Here is a 27,611-nt window from a genome sequence, read left to right on the forward strand (position 1 = left end):
GCTTGGTGTCATCAGCAAACTTGCTGAGGGTGCACTCTATCCCCTCGTCCAGGTCATTGATGAATATGTTGAACAGGACTGGACATTGTTATTTCCAAGGTCGTTAATGTGTGCTCAAAACTATTTTTGAAGGGGGCGGGGGGGAATCAAGTTTCCCTTTCTTATATCCTTAATTATTTTCTATTTTAATATTAATTTTGCCACAGCGGAAAATAAACAACAGCCGAGCACTGGAGGAAGACCAAGAAGGTAAGAGAAATGCGTGGGGTTTTCTCTAGGCAGAAAACTTTCCTATAAAATACGCGGTGTGCAGCGTGGTTAACATAATGTTGTGATACCACAGGAATACCAAATCCTAGAGTCATGCTGCTGGCTGCGTGGTGCATTTTTCTGTATCTTTTCGAGGAAAATAGAGATTTATTTCTGAATATGGAGATACAGACAACTTACAAAGTTTCTGCAGTAGGGCTAAGATAGGGTGGCGTGTTTAAAAGCAGTGAGCATTGAACTTTGCTGTGATTGAAATCGATACTTTAACTTCAGTGGGAGTAAAGTTAACCCCAGACTCCTTTATTTGAAAACCCTGCCTTTTAATCTTTTGGTATTCTGAAGGAAAAAAGAAGTTGTGAAAGCCTTTCAAGATACTATTTTGTTGTTTTTTTTTTTATTCTAGGGTAGCAAGCTCTTCTCAGCATCTCCCAAGACTCAAACATCAGACAGTGCAAAGACCATTGTCAAAAACTTCACCTGGGAGTACAACAGAATTTAAATCATCCATCAAGGAGAGCCCCAAACAGGTTTAAACGTGTTCTATCTTGGCAACATCACAGTTGAAATTAATGTGATTTTATTTTAAGAGGCTATAGGCAGGAAGAGGGTGTGAGTTACACAATTAATAATTGTGTAATAATTAAAAATCGTGTAACTAATGGGGTTTACTAACTGTGTAATTTAAGGGTTATAGATGCAAGACTTCGTGCTTTCTGGCTGTGAGCTGGGGAGCAAGTCACAAACAAAAATTAGAGGAAAAGGAGCCACATAATCCCACCTATACTGAAAGCAACCAGAGTTGCCCCATTATATCCCAGTAGATTCATCCTTTAGTGCCAGAAAAACTAAGTGTAAAGTCTGGTGTCAGTTGTAACCATCTTAACAGTCATAAGGTGTTTGAGGTTGGGGGAGTAATTTGGCTCTGTAATTTTCACGTTTGTGAGTCTCATTTTGGTAAGATTGCTGTGAAAACTACTTTATTATCATCCCTTACAGAGGAGGGAGTAAAAACAGCAGGTTGGTGGGCAAGCAAGGCTGAAGGAGAAACCTATTTTTGTTATTATTTTTTGAAGTCATAGAATCTTAGAATGATCATAGAATCATAGAACGGTTTGGGTTGGAAGGGACCTTAAAGACCATCCAGTTCCAACCCCCTGCCCTGGGCAGGGACACCTCCCATCAGCCCAGGTTGCTCCAAGCCTCGTCCAACCTGGCCTTGAACCCCTCCAGGGATGGGGCAGCCACAGCTTCTTTGGGCAACCTGGGCCAGGGGCTCACCGCCCTCCCAGCAAAGAATTTCTTCCCAATATCTCACCTGAATCTGCCCTCTTGCAGTTTAAAACCGTTCCCCCTCGTCCCACGGCTCCCCTCCCTGATCCGGAGTCCCTCCCCAGCTTTCCTGGAGCCCCTTGAGGGACTGGCAGGGGCTGGAAGGTCTCCCCGGAGCCTTCTCTTCTCCAGGCTGAACCCCCACCAACTCTCTCAGCCTGTCTTCGTAGGAGAGCGGCTCCAGCCCTCTGAGCATCTCCATGGCCTCCTCTGGACCCGCTGCTACAGTCCTTGTGTGTATTCCTGTGTAGGGAGGACCTCAACTCTGACCACTTCTCACCCTTTAAAAAAAAAAAACCAAAAAAACATTAGCAACAACTGCTGTTAAGTGAATGTCAAAGTAACTTATAATCCTAAAATAGCTCCTCATTTCTGAGTTGACATGCTGTGCCTGTTGTTTCCACTGTTCATTAAGTATTTCTCCTCATAGCTATGTAAAATGCGTATTTCTGCAACTTAAAATGGCAGCTCTGTGCGTGAAATAACTTGAATGCTGAGCTCTAGAGCCATGGCTTGCACCACTGCTCTCATCAGCCAGATGAAGTCTAAATGCACAACGGTGTTTATCTGACAAATACAGGATTACTCTTGCAACTTCCACGTGATGATACAGCTCATCTGGGCACGTATGAAGAAGTGGGATCATACCTCTAATGAGGTATCTGAAACTCATCTACTTGGCAACGCATCTGTTTTAAAATTGATTTTTTCTTTAGAACAATGACGGTGCAGTTACTCTGGAGCAATCGGACTTTGGCTTAAGCATCTCAGCAATAGACAAAACTGGAGGAGACAGCACTCACCCAAGAAGGGTTGGCGGAAACCTAGTATGTGACTTATAATAGAAATTTATATGTAGAACAAGCACGTGAAAGTTTTTTCACAAATATCAAATGCAAGCTTTTTGCCTATATTTTTATATAAGGTGGTGTTGTATAACTAGCTGAAGGCTCAATTTTATGATCTGGGCAGTAATTGTTTGCTTTGGAGGCTCTGCTTGCATTAAATAGTATTTCAAACATCGTCAAGAAGGAGGAATGTTTCAGTTTTTAAAACCCAGGTAGTAACTAAAATTGAAGACAAATTTCAAATTCCTGAATGAGATGATAAGAGACTCTGCGGTTGAATTGTTGCAGTGACCGAGGAGATGCGCGTTCTTTTCTCATTGCTACCACAGATTCTGTGGTCAGGTTTTGCCATATTTAGGACTGTAACAGCAAGCAAAATTTGGTCCACTGCAGTTCTAACAGTTAAAGCCTATTGAAACACTTTTTTTCTCCTTTAGGGCCAAGTAATTGACTTCCATGGGATGATCCAGGACGCTGTCAAAGTATCATCAAATGGAATAGCCTTGAACAGCCTGAATTGTGATCCAGATCCTTCAGTAAGTGTTTCTGTCCGTATTTCTATGCAATAAACTGGAACATCAGTTTGATATAACCAGGAACAAAATAAAATACTGCAGTGACGTTGTCTTCGTTCCCAAATGCTAAAAAAGGGCTTAGATTTCCGAGTAGCGTATTTCCTTCTTAGTGGACAGTAATACTTGATACTGATCTAGTTTGTTGACAGCTGTTAACTCTATGAACAGAACAACAAATACAAGTGATACCTTATGATTCACCAAAAAAACCCATCAGTATGTTGTTTGGTGTTCACCTCAGCTGAGACAAGAACAGAGTTTAGGTGGTTGAGATAGAAACTTTTCAGTGAATTAAATCACTCCTTGACACAAGCCCATAGCTTCTAGGAGAGCTTACTTAGTGCCACTCCGCCCGGCAACTGCTACACTTGAAGAGACTTTAAAAACGGAGAATGTGACAGCGCGGTGACCCATAGTTATATTTTTCACTCTTCTTAATCTATCTTGGGCACGTGTAGGATTACATGTGCAATAACAGAGCTGCTCGTTTTAATGTTAATTCTGGATAAGATTGTGTCAGATGAAAAGATGAGTTACTGCAAATATGGCTTACTTGAAAATCTTTATTATTATCCATATTTTTCCAGCTTTAAAAGTTGATATTATTATGATGTTATCAGCTGTTTTGAAACTATTTCAAAGTTCGTCTGTTTAAAAATAATCAAAGTCTGACAAGAACTTATGTTTGTCTTTTTTAGGAACGATTATTGAAACCCCTTAGTGCTTTTATTGGCATGACTGGTGAGATGAGAGAACTTGCAACGGTTGTAAGCAAAGTAAGATCAGATCTCCATTTTGGTTGTGTAGAGGTCTTGGTTATCTTTGTCATCTGAGAATGCTGTTTGTTTCTTCTTACTGTCACTGATAGTGCTTATTCTTGAATGTGCAAGCTATTTTTCTTATCGTGCAGCTCCCAACAAGTCATTTCTTTACACGTAACGCTGTTTCTTTCTGATACATAATGGGAGGAAGTAATTAAGACCGTTCCTTTCTAGTGGGGAACGTGTAATCTAATCATGCTGTACCCATGAGACTGTCGTAGCTTTTCCCTTTGTTCTTATTGCTACGGAAAATGTACTGGAAAAAGAGATTTAAATATATTAGTTAATACCAACTAATCTAATGTATTATCTAACTGTGATCAATGGTGGGAAAAACCTTGATTCAACTCTGTGGGTGCAGTTTCCATTCAAGGCGTTGGGCCGCATTCAGTGCGGATGGTGTGCCAGCATCACAGCAATATCCTGATTCTATCTACTAGATACCATGCACCGAATTTATTAGACGCTGATATTCCCACATTCTTTTTAGTACTAGTCCTGTGCCTTGCATTTAGCCTGGAGAAGAGGAGGCTGAGGGGAGACGTTATCACTGTCTACAACTACCTGAAAGGAGGGTGTAGCCAGGGGGGTTCGGTCTCTTCTGCCAAGTAACAAGTGATAGGACAAGAGGAAGTGGTCTCAAGTTGCGCCAGGATGGCGCAGGGCATTTAGGCTGGATATTAGGAAAAAATTTTTACGCTGAAAGGGTTGTCAAGCGTTGGAACAGGCTGCCCAGGGAAGCGGTGGAATCGTCATCCCTGGAGGTATTTTAAAAGACAGATAAACATAGTGCTTAGCAATATGCTTTAGTGATGGGTTTTGTCACTGTCAGGTTGATGGTTGGACTCGATGATCTGAAAGGTCCCTTCCAACCTACACAATTCTACGATTCTATAATTACGCTGCCCGCGTGAGCTGGACTCCTTGTCTCCTCTTGCTGGGGGCTGTTGAGAGATGCTGTTACTGTAGGCTCTGCAAGCAGTGCCCTTCCCTCATCCCGGCACGGGAGCTGCACGAACAGCATCAGTAATACACTGTATCCCAGGGCAGACTGGGGATCCTTCCAGGCCGGGCAGTATGGAATCCCAACATCCTCAGCACCGTTTCATTTCACTCAATGGGTCGAGGTGCAGTCGAGCAAACGAGCCTTGGGCTACTGGGGATGAGCCTGGCTACGAAGCAGGTAAATGCTTCGCGTGCATCACCTCCCGAACCCCACAAGGCACTTGTCCAACAGGCTTTATATTATCAATATTTGATAGTGTTGTGACTCTTTCTGGATATAAGCATCAGAAATGGTATCAGCTGTTGCTCCCAACTTAAAATCAGCTGTTTAAAAAGCCTGGAAGATTTCTGCTGACCGATTTTTATAGCTGCGCATGGCCCAAATTCTTGGTCTGCAAGTTGTGGATTTGCAGTTTAGTAGAACCGAAGTCGAAGACGTTTCCAACCTGAAAATAAGAAAATTCTCATTCATTTCAGTTCCTGCCTCGTTTTTAATTTATGGTAAACCCTTAAAATAGTGTTGTTCTTGCTGCTGCTTTAGCAAAAAGCAATAAGGTTGCTTTAGCCTTCATTATGGTATGTTTTTTAAATTGCGCTGATATGTTCCTAGTTGCTATGGTAATCAACACTGTGTAAATCAATAAAAATAAATAGCATGTGGTATCTATTTCACAACACAATCTAATTTAATTTGGAAACAGTTATGGAAGTCTCTACTTAGTGTCATAAATCTGATTCATCTTCATTTGCTGTTAATAGAAAGGGAAAAGTGTAATCTACTCTATATAAATAATTTTTCTAATCGTATTAAATAAAACTTTCCCCTCGGATATAAGCACATAATTTTTCTTTGGTCTCTGGGGACTGCCTGTTTTTATTGGAGAGCAGAATTTATCCCAAGTATTTGTATTGAGGATCTGGTATTTTTCTGCAGAACAATTAGTCTCTGGCACGCCAAGTCACCAAATATTACTAAGGCAAATGGAAAGATTCATAGAAGATTTGGAAAGTTCGGTGAATTAAATGAAATTAATCTAGTGAGTGCTGCAGGGCATAGACTAATTACCGACTATCTTTTGATAGATGCTTAGGGCAAAATTTTCCTCCTGTTACAGAGTTTCTCGCACCTTTTCTTGCAGCGTATAAAATCTTGCATAGTGTGGAGTAAATAGCAATTTTTCACTGTTACTTATAAGTAATCGGTGCAGCCATAGAGTTACTAAGCATCAATTTTAACACAAACTGAAGTATTTTCACACTGCACATGATTAAACTGTGGAACTCATTACTGCAGAAGAAGCATGTTCAAAAAAGAGGTAAGAAAAATCCACTGAAGAATTAATGTCAAAGGGTGTTTGAACTCAAAGACTAAGATGTAATTTTAATTATCAAAGTCCTTCGATTGCAGATTTTGGTGGATGGAAATATGAACCGACGTGTCACTCCTATTGCTTATACTTTTTTTTTTTTTTTTAAAACGTCCGATACTTGCCAGCATCAGAGACAAAATATTAGGCTTTATATCATGATAGCTCGTCATGTGTGAGCTGGTTATTAAAACCAACTAACAGAAAACAGATCTGAGAAGCAGATCTGCTCAGGATATATATTTGGCAGTGTATATGCTCATAGAGAAGCTAGGGGCTTGAGGGGAAGCCAAGGCACCATGTAGCAGTTCCTGTAGAAATTATTGTCGTGTAAGCTTTCCTCTTGGGAGGTCCCTAGTACGTAGGGTTAAATAATACAGTTTGTATCACTTAATAACACTCATAACTTCATAACGGAGTTGAGTCTTTTACTTCCGTTATCCTAGTGCAGTAAGAACTTAAGTTTGACTAACAGGATGCGATGTATGTTGCAGGACATTTATCTCCATAATCCAAACGTGAAGTGGGATGATATTATTGGACTGGATGCAGCTAAAAGGCTAGTCAAGGAAGCGGTGGTTTATCCCATCAGGGTAAGGCGCTAAATAGGCTTGAGAAAACCAGTGTTGGGCTCGTTAGAATTCTCCTTGTCATTACAGAGTTCTCACTATTTCTGTGCTTTTGTAGGCAGTTCATATTAGAACTGTTCCTGTTTCATCTGACAGTTGCATACGCATTCTCCTGTAGGAAAATGGCCTTTTAATATTAAAATTGTAACTGTTGGGTCCTATTCTTTGGCATCTCTGGCAATGTAAGAGGCGCTGGATTTGGTCTACGTGAATTCAATGGAAAATGACTTCTAGAAGAGAATATGAAAGCGATTGCATTTGAGGAATTCACTTAGAACAGATTTCAAATGGTAAATGCAGTATTTTTCTCAGTATTCGGATATATAATATTGGTTTGGAGGGTTTTTATCCCCCTCCCTTCAAATTTCTTAGGTTTCCTGAATGCGTTAGGAGCAGTGGGGTGGGGGTTAGAATCCTTTGTATTTTGTTATAGATGATACATTTTTAATCCCTGAAATTTTTTTTGTTTCCACAGTACCCCCAGCTGTTTACAGGCATTCTGTCTCCTTGGAAAGGATTATTGCTGTATGGACCACCAGGTATGGAGAGCTTTATCCCATATCCACTTGTTTATCACTGCTTCTGGTTTAGTCCCGTGGATGCATCATTCATGCTAATTAGATCAAATGTGTTAATAAAGAAGATGTTCTGTAATGTGAAATAAAAGGAGACAATGTTGGATGACTCCAGCTCTGGAACCCTCAGCACAAGAAGGACATGGACCTGTTGGAGTGGGTCCAGAGGAGGGCCACGAAGATGATCCAAGGGCTAGAGTATCTCTTCTATGAAGACAGGCTGAGAGAGTTGGGGGTGTTCAACCTGGAGAAGAGAAGGCTCCTGGGAGACCTTACAGCGGCCTTCCAGTACCTGAAGGGGGCCTACAGGAAAGCTTTGGAGGGGCTGTTTGCAAGGGCATGTAATGATAGGACGAGGGGCAATGGTTTTAAACTAGAGCAGGGCAGGTTTAGATTAGACATTAGGAAGAAGTTCTTTACAATGAGGGTGGTGAGACACTGGTACAGGTTGCCCAGAGAGGTGGTGGAGGCCCCATCCCTGGAGACATTCAAGGCCAGGCTTGATGAGGCTCTGAGCAACCCGATCTAGTGGAAGATGTCCCTGCGTATTGCAGGGGGGTTGGACCAATTGACCTTTAAAGGTCCCTTCCCACCCAACACATTCTATGATTCTATGACTACGTCTGTCTATGACACTCAAACCTGTCCATTTGCCTTTCTCAACCCTTGACTATTTCTACATCTGAATCTTCCGCAACCAGTACTGGTACTAACCATTCAGAGGAGTGAGAACATATATCTCTGTTTTCACTCAGCTTGGGCCATATTAATCAAGTTTGGCTTGACCTGATCTTACAAAACATCAACAAATCTGGCATGGACTCACCTTCTTAAGGAAAATGTCCATTCTTTCTTCTGCATATGGGGGTAGTTTTAGAGATGGGGTGTAAGTTTTGCCCTCTGCTGTGCCAGCTGGGTGTTTTCCATGTCAGCGCATCTTCACTGCTCCCTCTGCTCCACCTTGGCACAAGCACTACCGCTGTGAATGTGGCTGGGAGGGGACAGAGGGCACAAGTGCCACTTGATTCAGGTTGCAAAGGCTGTCGCTGCAGTAAACCCTATTTGTTCCTGTGAATGCCAGCTGAATATGAGCCAGCAGTGTGCCCAGGTGGCCAAGAAGGCCACCAACATCTTGGCCTGTATCAGGAATAGTGTGTCCAGCAGGACCAAGGCAGTGACCGTCGCACTGGTGAGGCCCCACCTCGAGGGCTGTGTCCAGTTTTGGGCCCCTCACCACAAGAAAGACCTTGAGGTGCTGGAGCGTGTCCAGAGAAGGGCAACGGAGCTGGTGAGGGGTCTGGAGCACAAGTCTGGTGAGGAGCGGCTGAGGGAGCTGGGGGTGTTCAGCCTGGAGAAAAGGAGGCTGAGGGGAGACCTTCTCGCTCTCTGCAGCTCCCTGAAAGGAGGGGGTAGCCAGGGGGGGTCGGTCTCTGCTCCCAAGGAACAGGCGATAGGACAAGAGGAAACGGCCTCAAGTTGTGCCAGGGGAGGTTTAGATTGGATATTAGGAAAAATCAGACATTGGAACAGGCTGCCCAGGGAAATGGTGGAATCGCCATCCCTGGACTAGATGGTCTTTAAAGGTCCCTTCCAACCCAAACGATTCTATGATCACAGAATCACAGAATCTTCAGAGTTGGAAGGGACCTCTAGAGATCATCTAGTCCAACTCCCCTGCTAAAGCAGGATTGCCTAGACCACATCACTCAGGACTGCATCCAGGCGAGTCTTGAAAATCTCCAGAGAAGGGGACTCCACAACCTCCCTGGGCAGCCTGTTCCAGTGCTCTGTCACCCTCACTGTGAAGAAGTTTTTCCGTGTATTTGAACGGAACTTCCTATGTTCTAGCTTGTGCCCATTGCCCCTCGTCCTGTCACTGGGAACCATTGAAAAGAGCCTGGCTCCGTCCTCCTTCAGCCCACCCTTTAGATACTTGTATGCCATAATAAGGTCTCCCCTCAGCCTTCTCTTCTCCAGGCTAAAGAGTCCCAGCTCTCTCAGCCTTTCCTCATAAGGGAGATGCTCCAGTCCCTCAATCATCTTAGTTGCCCTTCGCTGGACCCGCTCCAGTAGTTCCCTGTCCCTCTTGAACTGGGGAGCCCAGAACTGGATGCAGTATTCCAGTTGTGGCCTCACCAGTGCAGAGTAGAGGGGGAGAATGACCTCCTTTGACCTACTGGCCACACTCTTCCCTATGCAGCCCAGGATTCCATTGGCCTTTTTGGCAACAAGGGCACATTGTTGGCTCATGGATAATTTACTGTCTACCAGGACCCCCAGATCCTTCTCCTCAGAACTACTTCCCAGCAGGTCCACCCCTAACCTATACTGGTGCTTAGCATTCTTCCTCCCCAGGTGGACGACCTTGCACTTGCTTTTGTTGAACCTCATTAGGTTCCTCTCTGCCCAGCTCTCCAGCCTGTCCAGGTCACGCTGGATGGCAGCACGGCCCTCTGGAGTGTCAGCCACCCCTCCCAGCTTGGTATCATCAGCGAACTTGCTGAGGATACGCTCTGTCCCATCATCCAGGTCATTAATGAATATAGTGAACAAAATTGGACTGAGTATTGACCCCAATGAGTCATGATTCTATGACTTTTTCTATTTTAATGGTTTTATCTGACCGATAGTAGGATGAGGGGAATTATTCAAACGTTCCTATTGTATTTCTTTAGAGAGTTCATTTCTTCCATGCTGCTGTTGGTAGGTACTGGAAAAACTTTGCTTGCTAAGGCTGTTGCCACAGAATGCAATACAACCTTTTTCAACATATCAGCATCCACCATCGTCAGCAAATGGAGGGGGGATTCAGAAAAACTTGTCCGGGTAAGAATTATTATCTTATTCGTTACACTTTAACAAACATCAGGTTTCCACTTAAAGAACTGGAGTTTAACACAGAACTGGAAAACGAATATTCTGCTGATATTCATAGTCTTTCCTGTCTTGGACAAAACACGGGACTCTTGTTCATATCTAGCTCTTAAAAGGAGAATAAATCACTTCTGCAGAAGTCTCACGATGGATTCTTGCTGTGGAATTTTAGTTCTATAACGTAAGATGAAGCAGATGACCGAATCTTTGGCAGCAAAGATTTTTGACTCACTGAAGAGTAGACAGGCAGTTCCTAATTAAGAAACTGTTTGCTTAGTGACCCTTTCAAAGCACTTCACATCCTTTCTGCATGGCTCAGCTCCTCAGCTCCCTACAAAATCTTATTTAGACTCCCAAATTCCCTACTTTTCTTAGTCTTCAGGGCACAGAATTGGCAAAGAATTCCCTCCTCACAAAGATCTTAGAGTCAAACACAGATGTAATGTTGTTTTAAGGAAGCTAGTTTGATGGGAAATGTATTTTTTGCATATAGTCTAGGAAGTAGCATGCATGGCTCAACCGTGGTACAAAAGAATTCAGGGATTCAGGTGTCACATCCTTGCCTTAAGATGCCCATCCTGATCTCTCTGTAATGTCCACGGTTTCGGTGTAAGAATTCCACAAGCTCTGAGCTTTTCTTTACGCTCATCTCTTAGGCTGCGCTTCGGATAGATACAGAGCTCTTGAAAATGAACAATCGTAACAGATTGCACTCGGCGAATGGCACTACAAGCATTGTTAATCTCTCCTGAAATTCAGGCAATGTCTCCAACACGTAGTTATTCTTCATGTGTCCTTTTGTCCCTTAAAATGGCACATTTTTCTTCTGACATTCGCCTCCTATGTTATTGATCCTCTCGACATCTGCCTCAGTAGCTTCCTCGAAGTTCCCCTTCTTCAGGAGTAGGGATGGGACGGTCTGGTTTTTGACACCGCTGTCCCAAAGGAGTTTTGTGAACATGCTGCAGCGTTTGCAATGATGCTGAATGAGACAGGAAAGGAGAGGCGGAGGAGTGGCCCTGTGTATTAGAGAATGCTATGAGAGCTCAGAAATCAAGTATACTGATGATGGGGAGGAGAGTGTTTGGATTAGGTTAAGGGCCGATAAAGCTGATGTCGCTGTGGGAGTCTGCTATAGACCTCCCAACCAAAGCAGTGAGGCGGACGAAGCTTTCTATAAGGAGCTGGGGGAAATCTGGTGGTCACTTGCCGTTGTTCTTGTGGGGGACTTTAACCTCCCGGATATCTGCTGGGAATACAACACAGCAGAGAGGGAACAATCCAGGAGGTTCCTGGAATGTGTGGAAGATAACTTCCTCACACAGCTGGTAAGTGAGCCGACCAGGGAAGGTGCCCTCCTGGACCTGCTTCTTGTTAAGAGGGAAGAACCTGTGGGGGAAGTGAAGGTTGGTGGCCGTCTAGGGCACAGTGATCATGAGATGATCGAATTTCTAATTCTTGGAGAAACAAGGAGAGGGGTTAGTAAAACTGCCACCTTAGACTTCTGGAGGGCAAACTTTGACGCGTTCAGAAGACTGCTGGACAAAATCCCTTGGGAGGCTGCCCTGAAGGATATAGGAGCCCAGGAAGGCTGGACATACTTCAAGAGAGAAGTCTTAAAGGCACAGGAGCAGGCTGTACCCCTGTGTCCAAAAAACAAGTAGGCGGGGAAGGAGACCGGCCTGGCTAAATAGGGACCTTTGGCTGGACCTCAAGAACAAAAGGAGAGTCCATGACCTCTGGAAGAGGGGGCAGGTCTCTCATGAAGACTATAAGGATATAGCGAAGCTATGCAGGGAGAAAATTAGGGGGGCCAAAGCGCAGCTAGAGCTCAACCTAGCTACAGCTGTTAAGGATAACAAAAAATGTTTCTGTAAATTCATTAACAACAAAAGGAGGATTAGGGAAAAATCTCCGTCCCTTATTGGATGCAGAAGGAAACATAGTCATAAAGGATGAGGAAAAGGCTGAGGTGCTCAACGCCTACTTTGCCTCAGTCTTTAGCAGTGGAACGAGCTGTTCCCTGGGCACCCAGCCTCGTGAGCTGGGAGACAGGGAGGGGAAGCTGAACGAGGTCATCACAATTAAAGAGGAAGTGATCAGTGACCTGCTACGCTGCTTGGATGCGCACAAGTCTATGGGACCGGATGGGTTACATCCAAGAGTGCTGAAAGAGTTGGCAGACGTGCTCGCCAAGCCACTTTCCATTATCTGCCTGAAGTCATGGCTAACTGGGGAGGTCCCAATGGACTGGAGGGTAGCAAATGTAGCGCCCATCTACAAAAAAGGCAGAAAGGAGGATCCGGGAAACTATAGGCCTGTCAGTCTGACCTCGGTAGCAGGGAAGGTCATGGAGCAGATCATCTTGAATGCCATTACAAGTCATATAATGGACAAGCAGGGGATCAGGCCTAGTCAGCATGGGTTTATGAAAGGCAGATCCTGCCTGATGAACCTGATCTCCTTCTATGACAAGATGACCCAATTATTGGATAAGGGAAAGGCTGTGGACGTTGTCTACCTAGACTTTCAAAAAGTATTTGACACTGTCCCCCGTAGAATTCTCAGGGAAAAACTGGCAGCTCATGGCCTGGAGGAGCATACGATCTGCTGGATCAAGCACTGGCTGGATGGGCGGTCCCAAAGAGTGGTGGTCAATGGAGTTAAATCCAGCTGGCAGCCGGTCACAAGCGGTGTCCCTCAGGGCTCGGTGTCGGGACCATTTCTGTTTAACATCTTTATTGATGACCTTGATAAGGACATAGAGTGTATCATCAGCAAGTTTGCAGATGACACCAAGCTAAGCGGGAGTGTTGATCTACATGAGGATGGGGAGGCTCTACAGAGAGACTTGGATAGATTGGATCGATGGGCCAATGCTAACGGTATGAGCTTCAACAAGGCCAAGTGCCAGGTCCTGCACTTGGGCCACAACAACCCCATGCATCGCTACAGGCTTGGGGAAGTGTGGCTGGAGAGCTGCCTGGCAGAAAAGGACCTGGGGGTTCTAATTGACACGCGGCTGAACATGAGCCAGCAGTGTGCCCAGGTGGCCAAGAGGGCCAATGCCATCCTGGCTTGTATTAGAAATAGCGTGACCAGCAGAAAAAGGGAGGTGATTGTCCCCCTGTACTCAGCACTGGTGAGGCCACACCTTGAGTATTGTGTCCAGTTCTGGGCACCTCAATATGAGAGAGATATCGAGGTGCTGGAGCGAGTGCAGAGGAGGGCAATGAAGCTGGTGAAGGGCCTGGAGAATAAATCTGATGAGGAGCAATTGAAGGAGCTGGGACTCTTTAGTTTGAGGAAGAGGAGGCTGAGGGGAGACCTCATCACTCTCTACAACTACTTGAAAGGCCATTGTAGAGAGGTTGGTGCTGGTCTCTTCTCACAGGTAATTAGCGATAGAACAAGAGGGAATGGGTTCAAGCTGCAGCAGGGTAGGTTTAGACTGGACATTAGGAAAAAATTCTTCACAGAAAGAGTGGTCAGACACTGGAATAGGCTGCCCAGGGAGGTGGTGGAGTCACCATCCCTGGATGTGTTTAAGACTCGTTTAGATGTGGTGTTAAGGGATATGGTGTAAGGGAGAACTTTGTAGAGTGGAGCTGATGGTTGGACTCGATGATCCCAAGGGTCTTTTCCAACCTAAATGATTCTATGATTCTATGAATTTGTGGCGCTTCCCCCTTAGTTGAGTTTTTTGGCAGAATCCAGCAACGAAATGAGATTGTGGATTGGGACAGCTCGGAGAAAAATATTGTGTGAATTTATATCCTAAAATGACATGAGGCTGGCGCAGGCGTTCTCTGAAGTTGTGTGAAGTATATGCGGGTTTTTTTTGTCATCTGGAGAAACGTTCGCTCATCCCGTTTTCCTCAGTTCTCAGCTGTATTGGTGTGATTTTATATTTTACATTTGTAGGAAACTTGCAAACTGGTCACGGACTACGTGTGACTCCAGGCAAATAATTTAAACACGGTGCTTCATATCCAAAGTGTAGGAAACAATATATATATCGTTTTAAATTTGGGGTTTTTTTTAAGTGTGCAGATTAAAAAGTGCTGGATTAATATATATTGTGAATGGTATTTATTTCAAAACTCAAAGAACGCTTAACTGAAGAAGCACTGACAATGTTTTTACTGCTAATACAAGCCTCTCCGTGTTCACAGAAAAATAGATGAAACTTCTTTCCCAGAAGGGCAGACCCGGATTTTGTGTGTCAGCTTAGTATTTCATTTTTTAATCTTGATTGTTCAAGCAGTTTATGGTTGGGTGTTTTTTTTTTTTCACCAGGAAAAACGTAAGAACTGCCTGATGGTTATCAGGAGAATCAGTCCATTTTCTTTCATTACGGTTCAGCTGATTTCTAATTTTTTATTTTTTTTTTTTTCTCAAATCCTTATTTAAAAAACTACAAATGGAGCAACAACAAAACACAGACCTTTAATCTCTGATAACAATTTAGGAGTTCCCAGAATCCTCTGATGGATCATTTTCTTCTATCCCATTATTCGCAGGGTACTCTGATAGGATTTAGCCAGAAAGATTTATATATAAAGACAGGATTACGAGCCTGTGTTCTTTATATCTCCTTTACAAACCTTTCAGAATTTGAGAGGATTCGGGGATCCTCAGCCTACCCAGAGCTTTTTCCCAACAGATAGCCCCTTTTGTCCTGGAAGTTTGGAATATGGGTACTGTTATTTATCCGCTATGCCAGTTGGCACTTAATGCCTTTTTGTGTTAATTTTCTTGTTAATCTTGTCTGTCATGTTTACTCTTCTCTCTAAACAGGTATTATTTGAGCTTGCCCGGTACCATGCTCCTTCCACAATTTTCTTGGATGAGCTGGAGTCAGTTATGAGTCAAAGAGGGACTATTTCTGGGTAACTGATGAGACCACTTCCTATGGCTTTAGGAGAATATTTCTCCTCCTTTTACTGCATCTTTTCACTAGTGTGCGTGTGTGTTCGGGTGCTGACCAACCTTTCATCGTACAGTGTACCCGTTAGAAACAAATCTTTGCTAAACTAAAGCCTGAGGCTATGCCGTAAACATCAACCGGAGCATGACCGGGCCCCTGAAAGTCTTGTCTTTTAGATTTTGTTGACATTATAATTGCTTTGAGTGATAATGGTAATTTTCACGACTTTTTAAGTATTTTTTCCTCTGTTCTGGTATCAGCGTTAGGAGCCTTGCGGTGTGTTATTGTCAGAATCAGCTCCGAAAGCGCTGCGTGATGGGAGCGTTGCATACGCTGGGGGGATTTAAAGAGCGAGATGTAGCGGTCGTTTCGGCCGCAGTAGATGAGACCAGCAGAGAAGCAAGCGTGAAAGGCAGGTTGTGTGAAGATCAGCAAGGGACTATGGGTCCATCAAGACTGTGAGAAGGAGGGAGGTGCAAGAGCGTATAACTGCTGGTGCTGCACTTTATTTCCACTTCAAATCCCTTATTTTAAAAGCAGTGGTGGGGGGGAAACAACAGATGATTTGTTAGAAGCGAATGAGAAGCAGCTGATTTTAGGACGCGTTGGACAGGCTTGGGCGTAGCAGGGTAAGATGGAGTGTACGCGGTGGAATGGCATTTTCGTTAATGGGACAAATTTCGGTGACGTTGTCGGGACTTCCAGGTGCAGGAAATGGGAGGATGTCGTTATTGTCACCCATGGCGTACCCAGTTTATGGTTAAAAAACAGATTGCAAAGGTTAGGGATGGGGAAGAAGCAGGAGAAATATAAAAATATTGTTATAACCATTAGGAGTCCATTACAGGGGATTTTATGTACTGTAAATTATATACTCACAAAGATTTATAAATAGATATCATGAAGATACAACTTGTAATAATTGTCAGTTAATAGCTGTAGATTATGGGCCAAATTTTGCCTTCATATATACTTCTAAAAGCTCTCATTAACACCACAGGATTATATATTTTAATAAGGATTTTTATCTAAGATTATGTAGTTACTTTTACATATCCCAATGAAATATTGACTTGGCACCGACGCGCGGAGGCCTTTGCAGAAATAAGCCATTAAACCTGAATTGTAGCTCTTACCATCTAAGGCCCTGGTGTTGTCTCTGGGTTTGATCCAGGAGTTTCCAAGAGAACTCCACATCCGGGACCCAGCGCTCAAACTGGTTTCCTGCAAAAATGGATGACCTGGGGCAGGGCCAGAATTCTTTGCGTTTTGCTGAAGTTCCCCTTCTCTTTTTTGAGGAAGGATCCTTTCTGGGGTGGTCGCTGCCCTGTTTTTAAATTCGTTTCGATGCAGTTCGATGGAACTGTTTTGCTTTTGATAGAACATTTTGCAAGATATTGAATTCAGTCGGTGTGTCTTCTTGTGGCCACTTAACATTCACTCACTGGAAAATGCCAGTAGTTGCCCAGAATAGGTAGGGGTGTTAGTTATTTAATTAAAACTATCGCATTAAAAAAAATTCTCTTACGTAGATCAATCAATCAAAGCCTTAGATGTTTTCCAGTAAGCATCAACATTGCATGGAGATTAATATGAATAAAAAAATAAAACTGAATACTTTCTTTGGATCCAGTAATAGTGAATTCTCCTCACTTTAATGCACCCAAAAGAGTCCATTTAAGTAATCATTAGAAAGCTTGATTTTAATGCTTGGATGTTAGCTAATGGAGCTTAATCATGCTTTGAACTGGGGCAAAACTGTGACAAGGGCTCAGTTGCTGTGAATGACACTGTATAAATAAAGATGATTACTTTAATGCACTGAGCAAATAATATTTCTCTGAATCTTGGTAGCGGTGAACACGAAGGAAGTCGGCGGATGAAAACAGAATTACTGGTGCAGATGGATGGCTTGGCCCGATCTGATGATCTTGTATTTGTTTTAGCAGCTTCCAATCTGCCATGGTAAGAGATCCAGAGAGTACATTTTGAATACATTTGCATGAGCTTCTAAGCACAGATAAAGATTTTATTTAGACTTTTGCAGCAAAAGCCTTGATATTTGGTTAAAGCATTTAAAGATTAATTTGGAGCTTTTACTTTTAAACTCTACAATTCTTGCTATTTGTGCCACATGAGAATAATCCGTAATAAAGTCAACATATGCTGGTGCTACCAGCTGCTAATATTTAAAATGGAGTATTTGACTTTAGAGGCAAGTTATTTACTATGTTTAAGTTAAGAAGGGTTTCAGCCTGGAACTGTAAGGTGCTTAAAACATCTAGTGCTTAGAAGGATACTCCATAAATAGGAATGTTGGATTTTATTGGTATCGAATGTGACTTTTAAAAGTTGAGGGACAAAATTCTTCAGTTTCTTTAACATAATTTAGAACAGAAGAATAAGATTGGAACTGGGGCGCTTCATCCTGTTGGTTCTCAAAACGGGCAGGACACGGTGTTGAGAACACGACAGCCAGGAGAGGACGAGGGAGGGAGGTAATACGTTGTGTGACGACTGTGGATGCTGGGGGGAGTCCAACAGACAGCAGAAAATGGCCAGCTCGTGTGTTCTCCTTGAAGAGCGTCTCCCATGGCCACTGTCAGAAGCCAGCATGTTGATCCGGCTTGATCATTCATCTGAACTAGTCTAGCGTGTCTCTTTCTTTCCTGCGAAACATTATCAAATGGTGGCAAATGGTACCTGGGGAAAACGACGACTGTTGGTTAAACACAGATATTTTTAACAGTCTAATTTGTAGCTCGCTAATCATTTTCCAGAACGGGAGACGACGCTTGTACGGGGAGTTGAAGCACACTGATGATGGGCTTGTTTTTGAAGTTCGTTTTCATAGGTCTGGAACTAGTCTGTGGATTTCTGCCTGCCCCAAGATTCCCCCTGTCCCTGGGCTACCGATCCGTGAAATCTTCATTAGAAGAACATCCTTTCCTGCTGAGAAATCTGCGCGTTGAAAGCAGAGGGGAACCTCAGCAAAATAAACTCTGCAAATTATCTGTTCGGTGAGGGACAGTCTTGGAGGCAGACGTCTGCAAAAAGATGAGTTAGGCATAAGGAGTGTTTTATTCTTCCTTTCCCTGAAGTAAACATGAAGCAGAGAAATAGGAGGTGTCTGCTGGGGGCAGACTGTCTGCCTAACGTTTTTGCAGTTTGCTGATCATCATAGCACTGAGGTCTTTCTTGATGTCCATGTCCCCAAAGGCACACGGACCTACGGGCCTATTCACCTCTTACATGTCGAGGTGGTCAAGCTAGGAGTCTGAAGAGGAGAAGACCTGTTTCTAGGGAGCTTCAAACCATGGTTTGGGAGAAATGACCTTGTGTGAGCAGCAGCTCAGCAGCATTTCGAGCGGCGATACTTGAAATTTGTCTGAAAAGCACGTTGTTCATTGACGGGACGCTTGCCCAGCTCCGCAGTGTGACAGCAGAGCAGGGCATCCAAAACTGGCTGGGAGCAAGTGAGGGCTCCACACCCACAAAACCACAGGCTTCATTCCTGGGTGGTTGCTTTTCCACAATTAGAGATTTTTGGCTGGTTCTTGTGAGGTTGCCAAAGGAGATGTGTTGGAAGAGCCTTTCTCTGTGACTGGAGGACTTTGGGCTGTGATCAGCGGGCTGTAGGAAGTGTCTGGGTCTGAATGATGCAGCGTGTGTATCCACAGCACCTTGCCGTTGAGTACGTATGAAAAAGCATCAACTCCCAGTGCGTAGTTTATTTTGTGTAACGTACAAATGTTTCTTGGTCATGACACACCACCTAACGTTCTCTCGCAAAGTTTGTGGTAACAACACTCCATCATCTTTCATTAATTTTGTGGGCAGTGTTCACCTCACATAATTTTGGCACCTAAAGTAGAAGGGAAGTTTCCTCTGCTGTGAGACAGTCAACAGCAGATGACACCAAGCTGAGTGGTGCGGTTGACGTGCCTGAGGGACAGGATGCCATCAAGAGGGACCTGGATAGGCTTGAGAATTGGGCCCCTGTGAACCTCATGAGTTCAAGTGCAGGGTCCTGCACCTGGGTCACAGCAATCCCAAGCACAAATCCAGGCTGAGCGGAGAATGGATGGAGAGCAGCCCTGAGGAGAACGTCTTGGGGGTGTTGGAGCGGGGCCAGAGGAGGCCCCGGAGATGCTGGGAGGGCTGGAGCCCCTCTGCTGTGAGGACAGGCTGAGAGAGCTGGGGGGGTTCAGCCTGGAGAAGAGAAGGCTCCGGGGAGACCTTCGAGCCCCTTCCAGTCCCTAAAGGGGGTTTATAAGATGGGAGCAAACTTTTTAGAGGGCCTGTTGTGATAGGACAAGGGGTGATGGTTTTAAAGTAAAGGAGGGGAGATTGAGACTAGATAGAAGGAAGAAATTTTGTATGTAGAGGGTGTTGAAAGCCTGGCCCAGGTTGCCCAGAGAGGTGGTAAATGCTCCATCCCTGGAAACATTTCTGGTCAGGCTGGACAGGGCTTGGAGCAACCCGGTCTAGTGGGAGGTGTCCCTGCTCATGGCAGGGGGTTGGAGTAGATGGCCTTGAAAGGTCCCTTCCACCCCAAACCATTCTGTGATTCTACGACACAACCGATGCAGCAATTCAGAGCAAGTGGCAGAGTCTGTGTGTTGGGTTGGGGGATTTATGCCTTGGACAAACTCATGAATTTAAATCAGTACAAAATCCACCCCATTTTGTGTTACAGTGTCTCCATGAAAGGAACTGAACAGAACTTGATTTAATTATGTTCCAGTTGTGTAAGAAAATGCTGAAAAACAAATAGCTACTGTACGTGTGAATATTTAAGTTTGAAAGATAATTAATATATTAATAAGTCCTTCATCTCTTTGTGGTTCATTACTGATACACTGTAAATGTTTATGTTATTGTAGCATCGTTATCCTTTTAGAAAGAGAAACTCCGAGCAATGCATTACACCTTTCCGTGGTCTTCTCCTGAGTTACCCTGCCAGTAGCTAAGCCTCACATGTAATGCTGCAGCATGGCAGTATTAAAAAGGCTCGGATGTCTTTAGAGGATCCGTGTCTTTCTACTCTCGCGCAGGGGTTTGAAAGGAAAAATCAGGTATTTGAAGCCCACTGAGGAAGAGGGCAGAGATGACAACCGCTCTGAAGGTCACTGTGTGGCTGGTGCTGGATCTAGGCATCGTGGAACGGTGTTAAGCATGAAGCTGACCTCTCTCCGTATGCTTCACTCTCTACATCTACCTGAAAGGAGGGTGTAGCGGCGGGGGTCGGTCTCTTCTCCCAAGGAACAGGCGATAGGACAAGAGGAAACGGCCTCAAGTTGCACCAGGGGAGGTTTAGCTTGGATATTAGGAAAAATTTCTTTACCAAAAGGGTTGTCAAGCATTGGAACAGGCTGCCCAGGGCAGTGGTGGAGTCACCATCCCTGGAGGTATTTAAAAGCCGGGTAGACGCGGTGCTGAGGGACATGGTTTAGCGGTGACTTTGTCAGTGTCAGGTTGATGGTTGGACTCGATGATCTGAAAGGTCCCTTCCAACTCAGACAATTCTGTGATAAGAGATTCCTGCGTGCGTCTTGTTACTGCGCGTCTGCCTTATGCAACCGATAAACTCTTTCCGGAAAGTCACGCAAAAATGACAGAGTACAGTTTTGAGTGTTCTGCGCAGTCGGTTTTGGATCATTTTGCAATTCTGAAGTGCTAACTTCTGCAAAATTTCGTTCTTTGAAACACCAAAAATGTTTTTTTAAGTTTTTAAAATGACAGGATTTGTATTTTGGGGGAACTGCTCCCACATGAAGCTGGCAACCTCTGTTGGTACGAGGGTGGCAGCTGAGCCACTGGGAGCAGCCAGCTCCCACTTCCATAAGTTTTATCCCAGTTTCCTTTTGGACTTCCTCAACGTCGCTCACAGGCAGGTTGGATTTTACCCTTTCTTAAGCAAATCCAACCTATGGATGATGGTTGTCTGGCAGAAATGTGGCTGACGCTTTAAGGGGTGGCCGAGCGTATGCTCAGAAAGGTGTTTTAGGGGGATGGAAGGTCATGAACATTTTTGTTGAGGCTCACAGCCTTGAGGAATTTGGGATTGTCTGCTTTCAGAGAGGTCGGCGGGGTTTGAACCCCTTTTAAGATCTCAACGATATTTTGACAGTTAATTTTTATGTGTATTAGGCGACGTTCAGCCCTCCTGTAAGACCCCAGACTTCAGCTGCACAGGGATATTTCGTAACAAAAGTCGAGAGCCGAGGTTGTGGCTTCAGAGCGCAGCCCTGTGTTCTCGCAAACGTTTGGTATTAAGCTGGATTTCAAGAGATTTGTTTAACTTGGATCTTTATTGATCATGGGGGAAACAAACAAACAAAAAAAAATTAGTACCAAGCTGCTTTTAGATGAATGAAAAGAAGCCTAAACAAAGCTCTTTACGCCGTCCTAAGCTGCACTGCAGCCATTGATCTTCCTCGTCAGCCAGCGCTTGCTGCCCAGCCTCGCTTCCCACGACTCATCAGCGAGGCGCTTCCTATTGACAAATCACTCGTTGAAATGATTCAACGTAATTAAATACAATACAGGCCTAATTAGGGAAGAAATAAAGCGATCCTTAACCATGTAGTGAATGTTTCCTAATGTATTAGCGTATTTAATTCGACTTCCATTGCGGTGCTGCTTTCTTCTCCCTCTCCACCCTCAGGGTGGGTCAATCATAGAATGGTTTGGGTTGGAAGGGACCTTTGAAGGCCATCCAGTCCAATCTCCTTGCCATGGGCAGGGACATCTTCAACTAGATCAGGTTGCTCGGAGTCCCGTCCAACCTGGCCTGGAATGTTTTGCGTGGCCAAGATGGGTTCAAGGAGATACGAGCTGCAAAATCCAAATCAGATCTGGGATTGCCCCGTAGCGAGCCTTTGCCATCACTCTCAGCAGGAGAAGAGCAGAGGAGGACGGTGTGGGGAAGCCCTCAGAGGAGCAGGAGAAGACGTGGAGTGAGAACAAGCCCTCAGCTTGGGGGGGCTCTGCCCAGGCCGTCTGCGCGGGAGGACGGGAGGTGGGAAGGGTGAGAAGCTCATTCCTTCTTGGTGCCTTTTCCTCCAGAGCGCTGCGGTGATGATGGCGCTAGGCAGGGGTTAATTCTGCAACCGTCAGCCCTTGTTGCTGTTTCTGAGTTCCCCTCTGGCGTTGCTGAGGTCTCTTAATTTCTACATTAAATGCATTCGTTACCCTTCTCCCTTCTGGAAATGAAAATAGGTGTCTGTCTTGTTTATCGTCATGATATTTGTGATGGCACGATGCTTCCTGATGCTCCCAAAAGTCACCCACTTTTATAGGCCCTGTACAGCTCTCTGTATGGTTTCATGAGCGTTTCTTAATACTTTTATTGGTTATCGTTTCAGACAATATTTTGGTTGGCTCAGTGCTTATTATTCTATTCTGGTTAATGTCACTTAACCTTGCATTTGATCGCTAACAAAACAATTTAGCAAACAACCTAAACACTTAAGATAACAAAAATATTATGGCTTTACTTTCCTCTTTAGCCAACCAGTGAGGTCACTGTAACCTTGCTGGATAAATAGAGCAAGTTCTGTGTACCAGGGGACTTATTTCCAGAACGTGGCTAGGGAGCTCATGAAATTGTGATCTCGGGGGGGACACCCCAGGAGTGCTCTGAAGCAGGAGAAGTGACGGGAAATGTCATAGTTTAGAGGATTTGTAGGGTATTTGCAGAGACTCTGGCAGTGGTTGTCCTTTGCCTGCAAGGACGGGTTGGAGTACCTGCACGGGCACCTCTAAAACCCTGAGAACTTTCGCCCTGCTCCCGCAGAGGATGGTAATACGGGTAAATAACAGCCAAGGGGTTGGTCAGCCAGGGAGTGATTATTTCCAGCCAAGCAAAGCAATTTTGAGAAGAAGTCGAGCTGAAAAATACATTTGGGAGGAGAGCGGGGGACTCACGTGGTATTTTGTCCTTTCGGGGTGCGACCCTGTGCGAGAGGCATTGCCCTGAATGTTGGACGGCATCTTAAACAGCCTAAAAGCATCACTGCTAATATCAACGTACCAACAGCCATTGATTAGCAAACTCTGGTATTTACTTCTGGGATGGATCTGAGCGAATTCCTGTTGTCCTCCGAGTTCCTATGGATCTGGTTTTCTAATCTTCGCTTCCGTTGCCCTTGGCTCGCTGCGTGCGGAACAGCTCTTCCAAACCAAGAGGTCCTTTCCAGGGAAAAAGGTGCTTCTGCTCCTGCTGGCCAGGCGTGCCGAGGTCTGTGGAAATATGGAGATTTGGGAGCCCGTTTTTTGGTTTTCTTTATCATGTGCTATGCCAGGAGAAAACATTTGCTGTTAAAAAATAAGGACAAGTCACCAAAGGTGACAGAAATGAGCTTTGCTGGCGTGCTACAGATCTGTCTTGAATGGGGCCAGCAGAGAAAGATTGGTTCAGCCCTTGGAAGGATCAGAGCTCAGCGCAGCTCCTGGAAGGCACTGGAGACTTCCAGAGTGAGTGATTATTTTGTAGCAGCTATTTCTTCTTGAAAATTGTACGGATGACTGGAATACTTGTAGACCGTTCCCATTACACAAGTGCCGAGGGACGGACTGGAGCAGGAATTTGTATTCAGTTGTTGGGTTGTGTTACCCTTAGATTCGAACACTTGGGGGAAAAAACTAGATTAAACTGAACTGTTTGGATGCGCGTCCGAGAGGAGCTGGCGGGCCGGGCGTCCTGACACTCGGTAGACTCTTTGGCACCGGCAAGAAGGACTGTTTCTAGATGGTGATGAAATGCATTGAGAAAACAGAAAGAAACATTCATTCTTTTTCTTTCAAGCTTCTTTTGTGCATCACAAGCAAGTAAAAATTGAAGAGTAGCCTTAATCTTCTCTATTTTACCTTTTTCTTTTCCCTTTTTTTTTTTTTAAGAACTAAACCACCTTTATCAGTGTTGATGTTGACAGAGTCATGGTTTTTTGGCTCCAGCCTGTCCGTCCTTCACATGATCCTTTTCATACGGGTATTTTCCTTTGTGGCTGTATTATTTTATAATTTGTCTTGCAGGAGCAGTCTCAGCTCGACGGCTTGTTCTGCCATGAACACGGCCATCGCATCCCAGACCTTCCGTCTGTATTTTCTACCTACTAAGCATCCCTTACAAAGTAGCAATTAATTAGTCCTGACGGTGCCCCAGACAGACAATTTGTAGTGTCTCCTTACTAGCAAGGGGAGAAAGGGAGAGGTTGTTACTGATGAGACACGCTGCGGGTGAATACCAGAGCCAGAGAACAACAACTACAACTTCTGAGTGTTAAGTGTTAGGCCTCATTGTCATGTACCACTAACATACCGAACAGGAATACACCGGATAATTAATCCTTTTTTTCTTTTTTTTTTTTTTTAATTAATTAGGTTGACACAGTTACAAGTGGGATTGAAAAATGTCAGTCCCTGCAGCAAGGCACTTGCTGTCAGCGCCACGTCTCCGCAACGAGACGTGCTGAGATGATTCCTCTCCTCCTTTGCTTGCAGGGAGTTAGATTCCGCCATGCTGCGGCGGTTGGAGAAGAGGATTTTGGTTGACCTCCCCAGTAAAGAGGCACGGCGGGTGATGATCCAGCACTGGCTGCCCCCTCTGAGCAACAGTGGAGGAGTGGAGCTGAGGACGGAGCTGGACTACAGCTTGCTGGGGCAGGTGAGGCAGCAGTGCGGCGGGGACAATGCCCACCTCAGTGTTTAAGGTCTTCCTGGGTGGGAATGGTACACAAGAGCGACATACATCACCCACAGCGGTGGCATTATGTCGCGGCAGACAAAGTCCGGAGGGTTGGGACAGCACCTCCCTGTCCCTCAGCTCGGTTTGAGCCTCCGGCCAAAGGCAGACCAGCGAGACACGGGGCCGAGCGTTTCACCCGGCCGTGGAAACCACTGGTTTCGCACAGCTCTGCTTGCAAACCGGCGTGCGCTCATCCTCTCTGTTGGGCCAACTTTGCAGCCTTAAATACAGGGAGACTTCCAGCAACAGTATATTTTATCACTCTTCTCACCAAGCTGGGAGCACTTCCAATTCATTGGGGTAATGAACAGTTAATTGTGTGGGGAAGGTTTGTCACAGCTCCACTGCTGCAGGAGAAAAAAGCATTTAGACAGTGAAGGGAGTCACTGGAAGCCCAGGCTTTCTTCATTTAGCCCTTTGTCCCATCCTAAAGTCTTTGAAAGGAGCTTATAAATAATTATTTATAAAGTCTTATATTTATACAGGGCCCAGCTGGCCCTTTTTATTACATCTGTTCACAAAGCCAGTACTGCTCAGGTTTTGTTTCATAAATGCTAATACGGAAATATAGTTGTTATTATTAACAGGAAAACTGGGAAGGGACACAGAAAGGTGGGTTTTGTTTGACCTACGGAAAATCGCCCTTTAGGAAGAAAATGCCCAGTCTTTTCCTTGCTCCTACAAGGTACTGCGGCCATTCGAAACAAGAATCATACTGTTGAGGGGAGGGTACACATAAATGTGTGTGTGTATACACACACACACACACTTCAGACAAGAACACACTTTACACATGTTTTATATAAAGCTATATAAAATATATATGCTTGTAAATGCCATTCCTGTGCGAGCTGTAAGCTGTAACGTATCGTTCTGACCCCAGGAAACCGAGGGATACTCCGGCTCAGACATAAAACTCGTCTGCAAGGAAGCAGCCATGAGACCACTGAGGAAAATTTTCGATGCTCTTGAAAATCACCCGCCAGGTAACGGCAGCTCCGAGTAGAGAATCCCAGCTGGGAGATGCTGCTCTCCTGCTCTGACTCTGGGAATTATAATTTTAGGCCCAGCAGGTGGAGCTCTGTTATCTGTTTAGAAAAGTTTTAAACTGTGTATTTCTAAAACGTCCACCTAAGCGAACATTTCGGAAAATTAGGCCTTTTTTAAAAGCTGTAGCTGCGCTCTGTGCACAAATACAAATTTTCCTTTATCTCACTAAGCTTATTGTTTTTGTATATTAAGTGTTGCATTAGGCAAGGGACATAAAAGAATGGCTTTTGGTAATAATAACAGTATTTAATAATTTTTTTCTTTTTAGGTAACAGTAACTTCCCCGTGATCCGATTAGACACGATCACAACAGCAGATTTCCTGGATGTGATCGCCCACACCAAGCCATCAGCGAAGAACCTAAGCCAGAAGTACACAGCTTGGCAGAGAGAATTTGAGTCAGTTTAAAAAGAAAAAAAAAAAACCCTAAAAGACTGAAAAACTTCCAACTTTTACTATCCAAAATGGCATCGCCTTGCCTCCAAACGAGCGAATGGTGAAGGGGAAGGAAGTGCTCTTGTTTCCAGGGAAGAGCAGCAGTGACAAACACCCGGGGGAAATCTTCGCTTTCAAAATTTAATTGGAGGGGTGTTTGGTTATTTTTGATTAGCCATTTTCAACGGCCATCCAAAAAAAAAACCATTCTTCGTGGAAATAACGTAATGGCAGTTGCTGTGTAATGAAGACTCCGGCCTTAATTTTATGGATAAAGACTTAAAAGAGTGCTTGCTTCTCGGTCTTTATTCACGCCAGTTCCTTATGGGTTTGGGGTAGAAGAACCGGAGCAGAAAGCTCGTTAAGAACAGTCAGATGATTAGTGTAATTCTCCCTTTCTGATTCACAGCAGAGACCTGCACCCTTTTTAATGACATGTGACCTCTTTCGGTGACATTCAGGACCTTAGCAGTGCCTTGTAAGGTTGTTTAGTTTGGCATCGTTTTCAGTCGAGATCCAAGCCTTGATGCGCCAAACGTCTTACTTTCCAGTTGGTCTGGGATACTTCCAGGACCAAGAACGAGAGGAACGCAGAGACGTAGCAGAAAATCAGGAGATTTAGGCCAGTCTAACCAGAAAGTGGATTGGTTGTTACCCACTGCTTCGCAGCTGGCCATAAAATGCAAACAGCGAGTATTTGCAGCGCAGCGGTAAATACTGGCCAAGTTAGAGACTTTTCTGCTTATAAACATGGCGGGTGAGCAGTCGGGACTGCCTGCAAGTCCTTTAATCTTTTAATTAGAAATTCTAATGAGTCGTTTTTTTCAGGCTCTCAGGTCTCATTGCTGCCCCTCTCTTGCTTGGCTTTGCAGTTCTCCCAGTGCTCTCCTTGCATGGCCTTGTGCGCAGCTGGTTTTCTAAGCACCACGGTGTTTCGTGCTTTCCAGCGCGCTCCAGCACCTCTGAAGCACTGACAGCCTCTATTTTTCGTTCTAGCAGCGCTCGCGTTGTCACAAGTCTTTATGGGAAATGTCCCCATAGGATTTCGCATGTAGATTTCTCTCCTCCCGAACCTGACTCCGTCTACGGGCCAAAGACCTCCCAGACACGCTCCAAACAGAAACCAACGCAGGTTAAGAACTGTTGGCATCA

The 27,611-nt window shown here is 44.6% G+C and overlaps 1 protein-coding gene across 1 annotated transcript in view; it reads left to right on the top strand.

Annotated features, from left to right (window-relative positions):
- Window positions 1–27,450, top strand: part of KATNAL2 (katanin catalytic subunit A1 like 2) — a 39,212-nt gene extending 11,762 nt beyond the window's left edge. The window contains exons 4-16 of the mRNA XM_063319450.1: window positions 207–249; window positions 674–797; window positions 2,316–2,426; window positions 2,885–2,983; window positions 3,721–3,798; window positions 6,710–6,808; window positions 7,320–7,383; window positions 10,127–10,245; window positions 15,094–15,185; window positions 17,078–17,188; window positions 24,731–24,893; window positions 25,858–25,960; window positions 26,293–27,450. Of these exons, the coding sequence (XP_063175520.1) occupies window positions 207–249; window positions 674–797; window positions 2,316–2,426; window positions 2,885–2,983; window positions 3,721–3,798; window positions 6,710–6,808; window positions 7,320–7,383; window positions 10,127–10,245; window positions 15,094–15,185; window positions 17,078–17,188; window positions 24,731–24,893; window positions 25,858–25,960; window positions 26,293–26,432 (1,346 nt within the window). The 3' untranslated portion in view covers window positions 26,433–27,450. The remainder of the gene's footprint in view (window positions 1–206; window positions 250–673; window positions 798–2,315; window positions 2,427–2,884; window positions 2,984–3,720; window positions 3,799–6,709; window positions 6,809–7,319; window positions 7,384–10,126; window positions 10,246–15,093; window positions 15,186–17,077; window positions 17,189–24,730; window positions 24,894–25,857; window positions 25,961–26,292) is intronic.
- The last annotated feature ends 161 nt before the right edge of the window (window positions 27,451–27,611 follow it).

Source organism: Chroicocephalus ridibundus, chromosome Z, assembly GCF_963924245.1.
Source record: "Chroicocephalus ridibundus chromosome Z, bChrRid1.1, whole genome shotgun sequence".
In the NCBI taxonomy this organism is placed as follows: domain Eukaryota; kingdom Metazoa; phylum Chordata; class Aves; order Charadriiformes; family Laridae; genus Chroicocephalus; species Chroicocephalus ridibundus.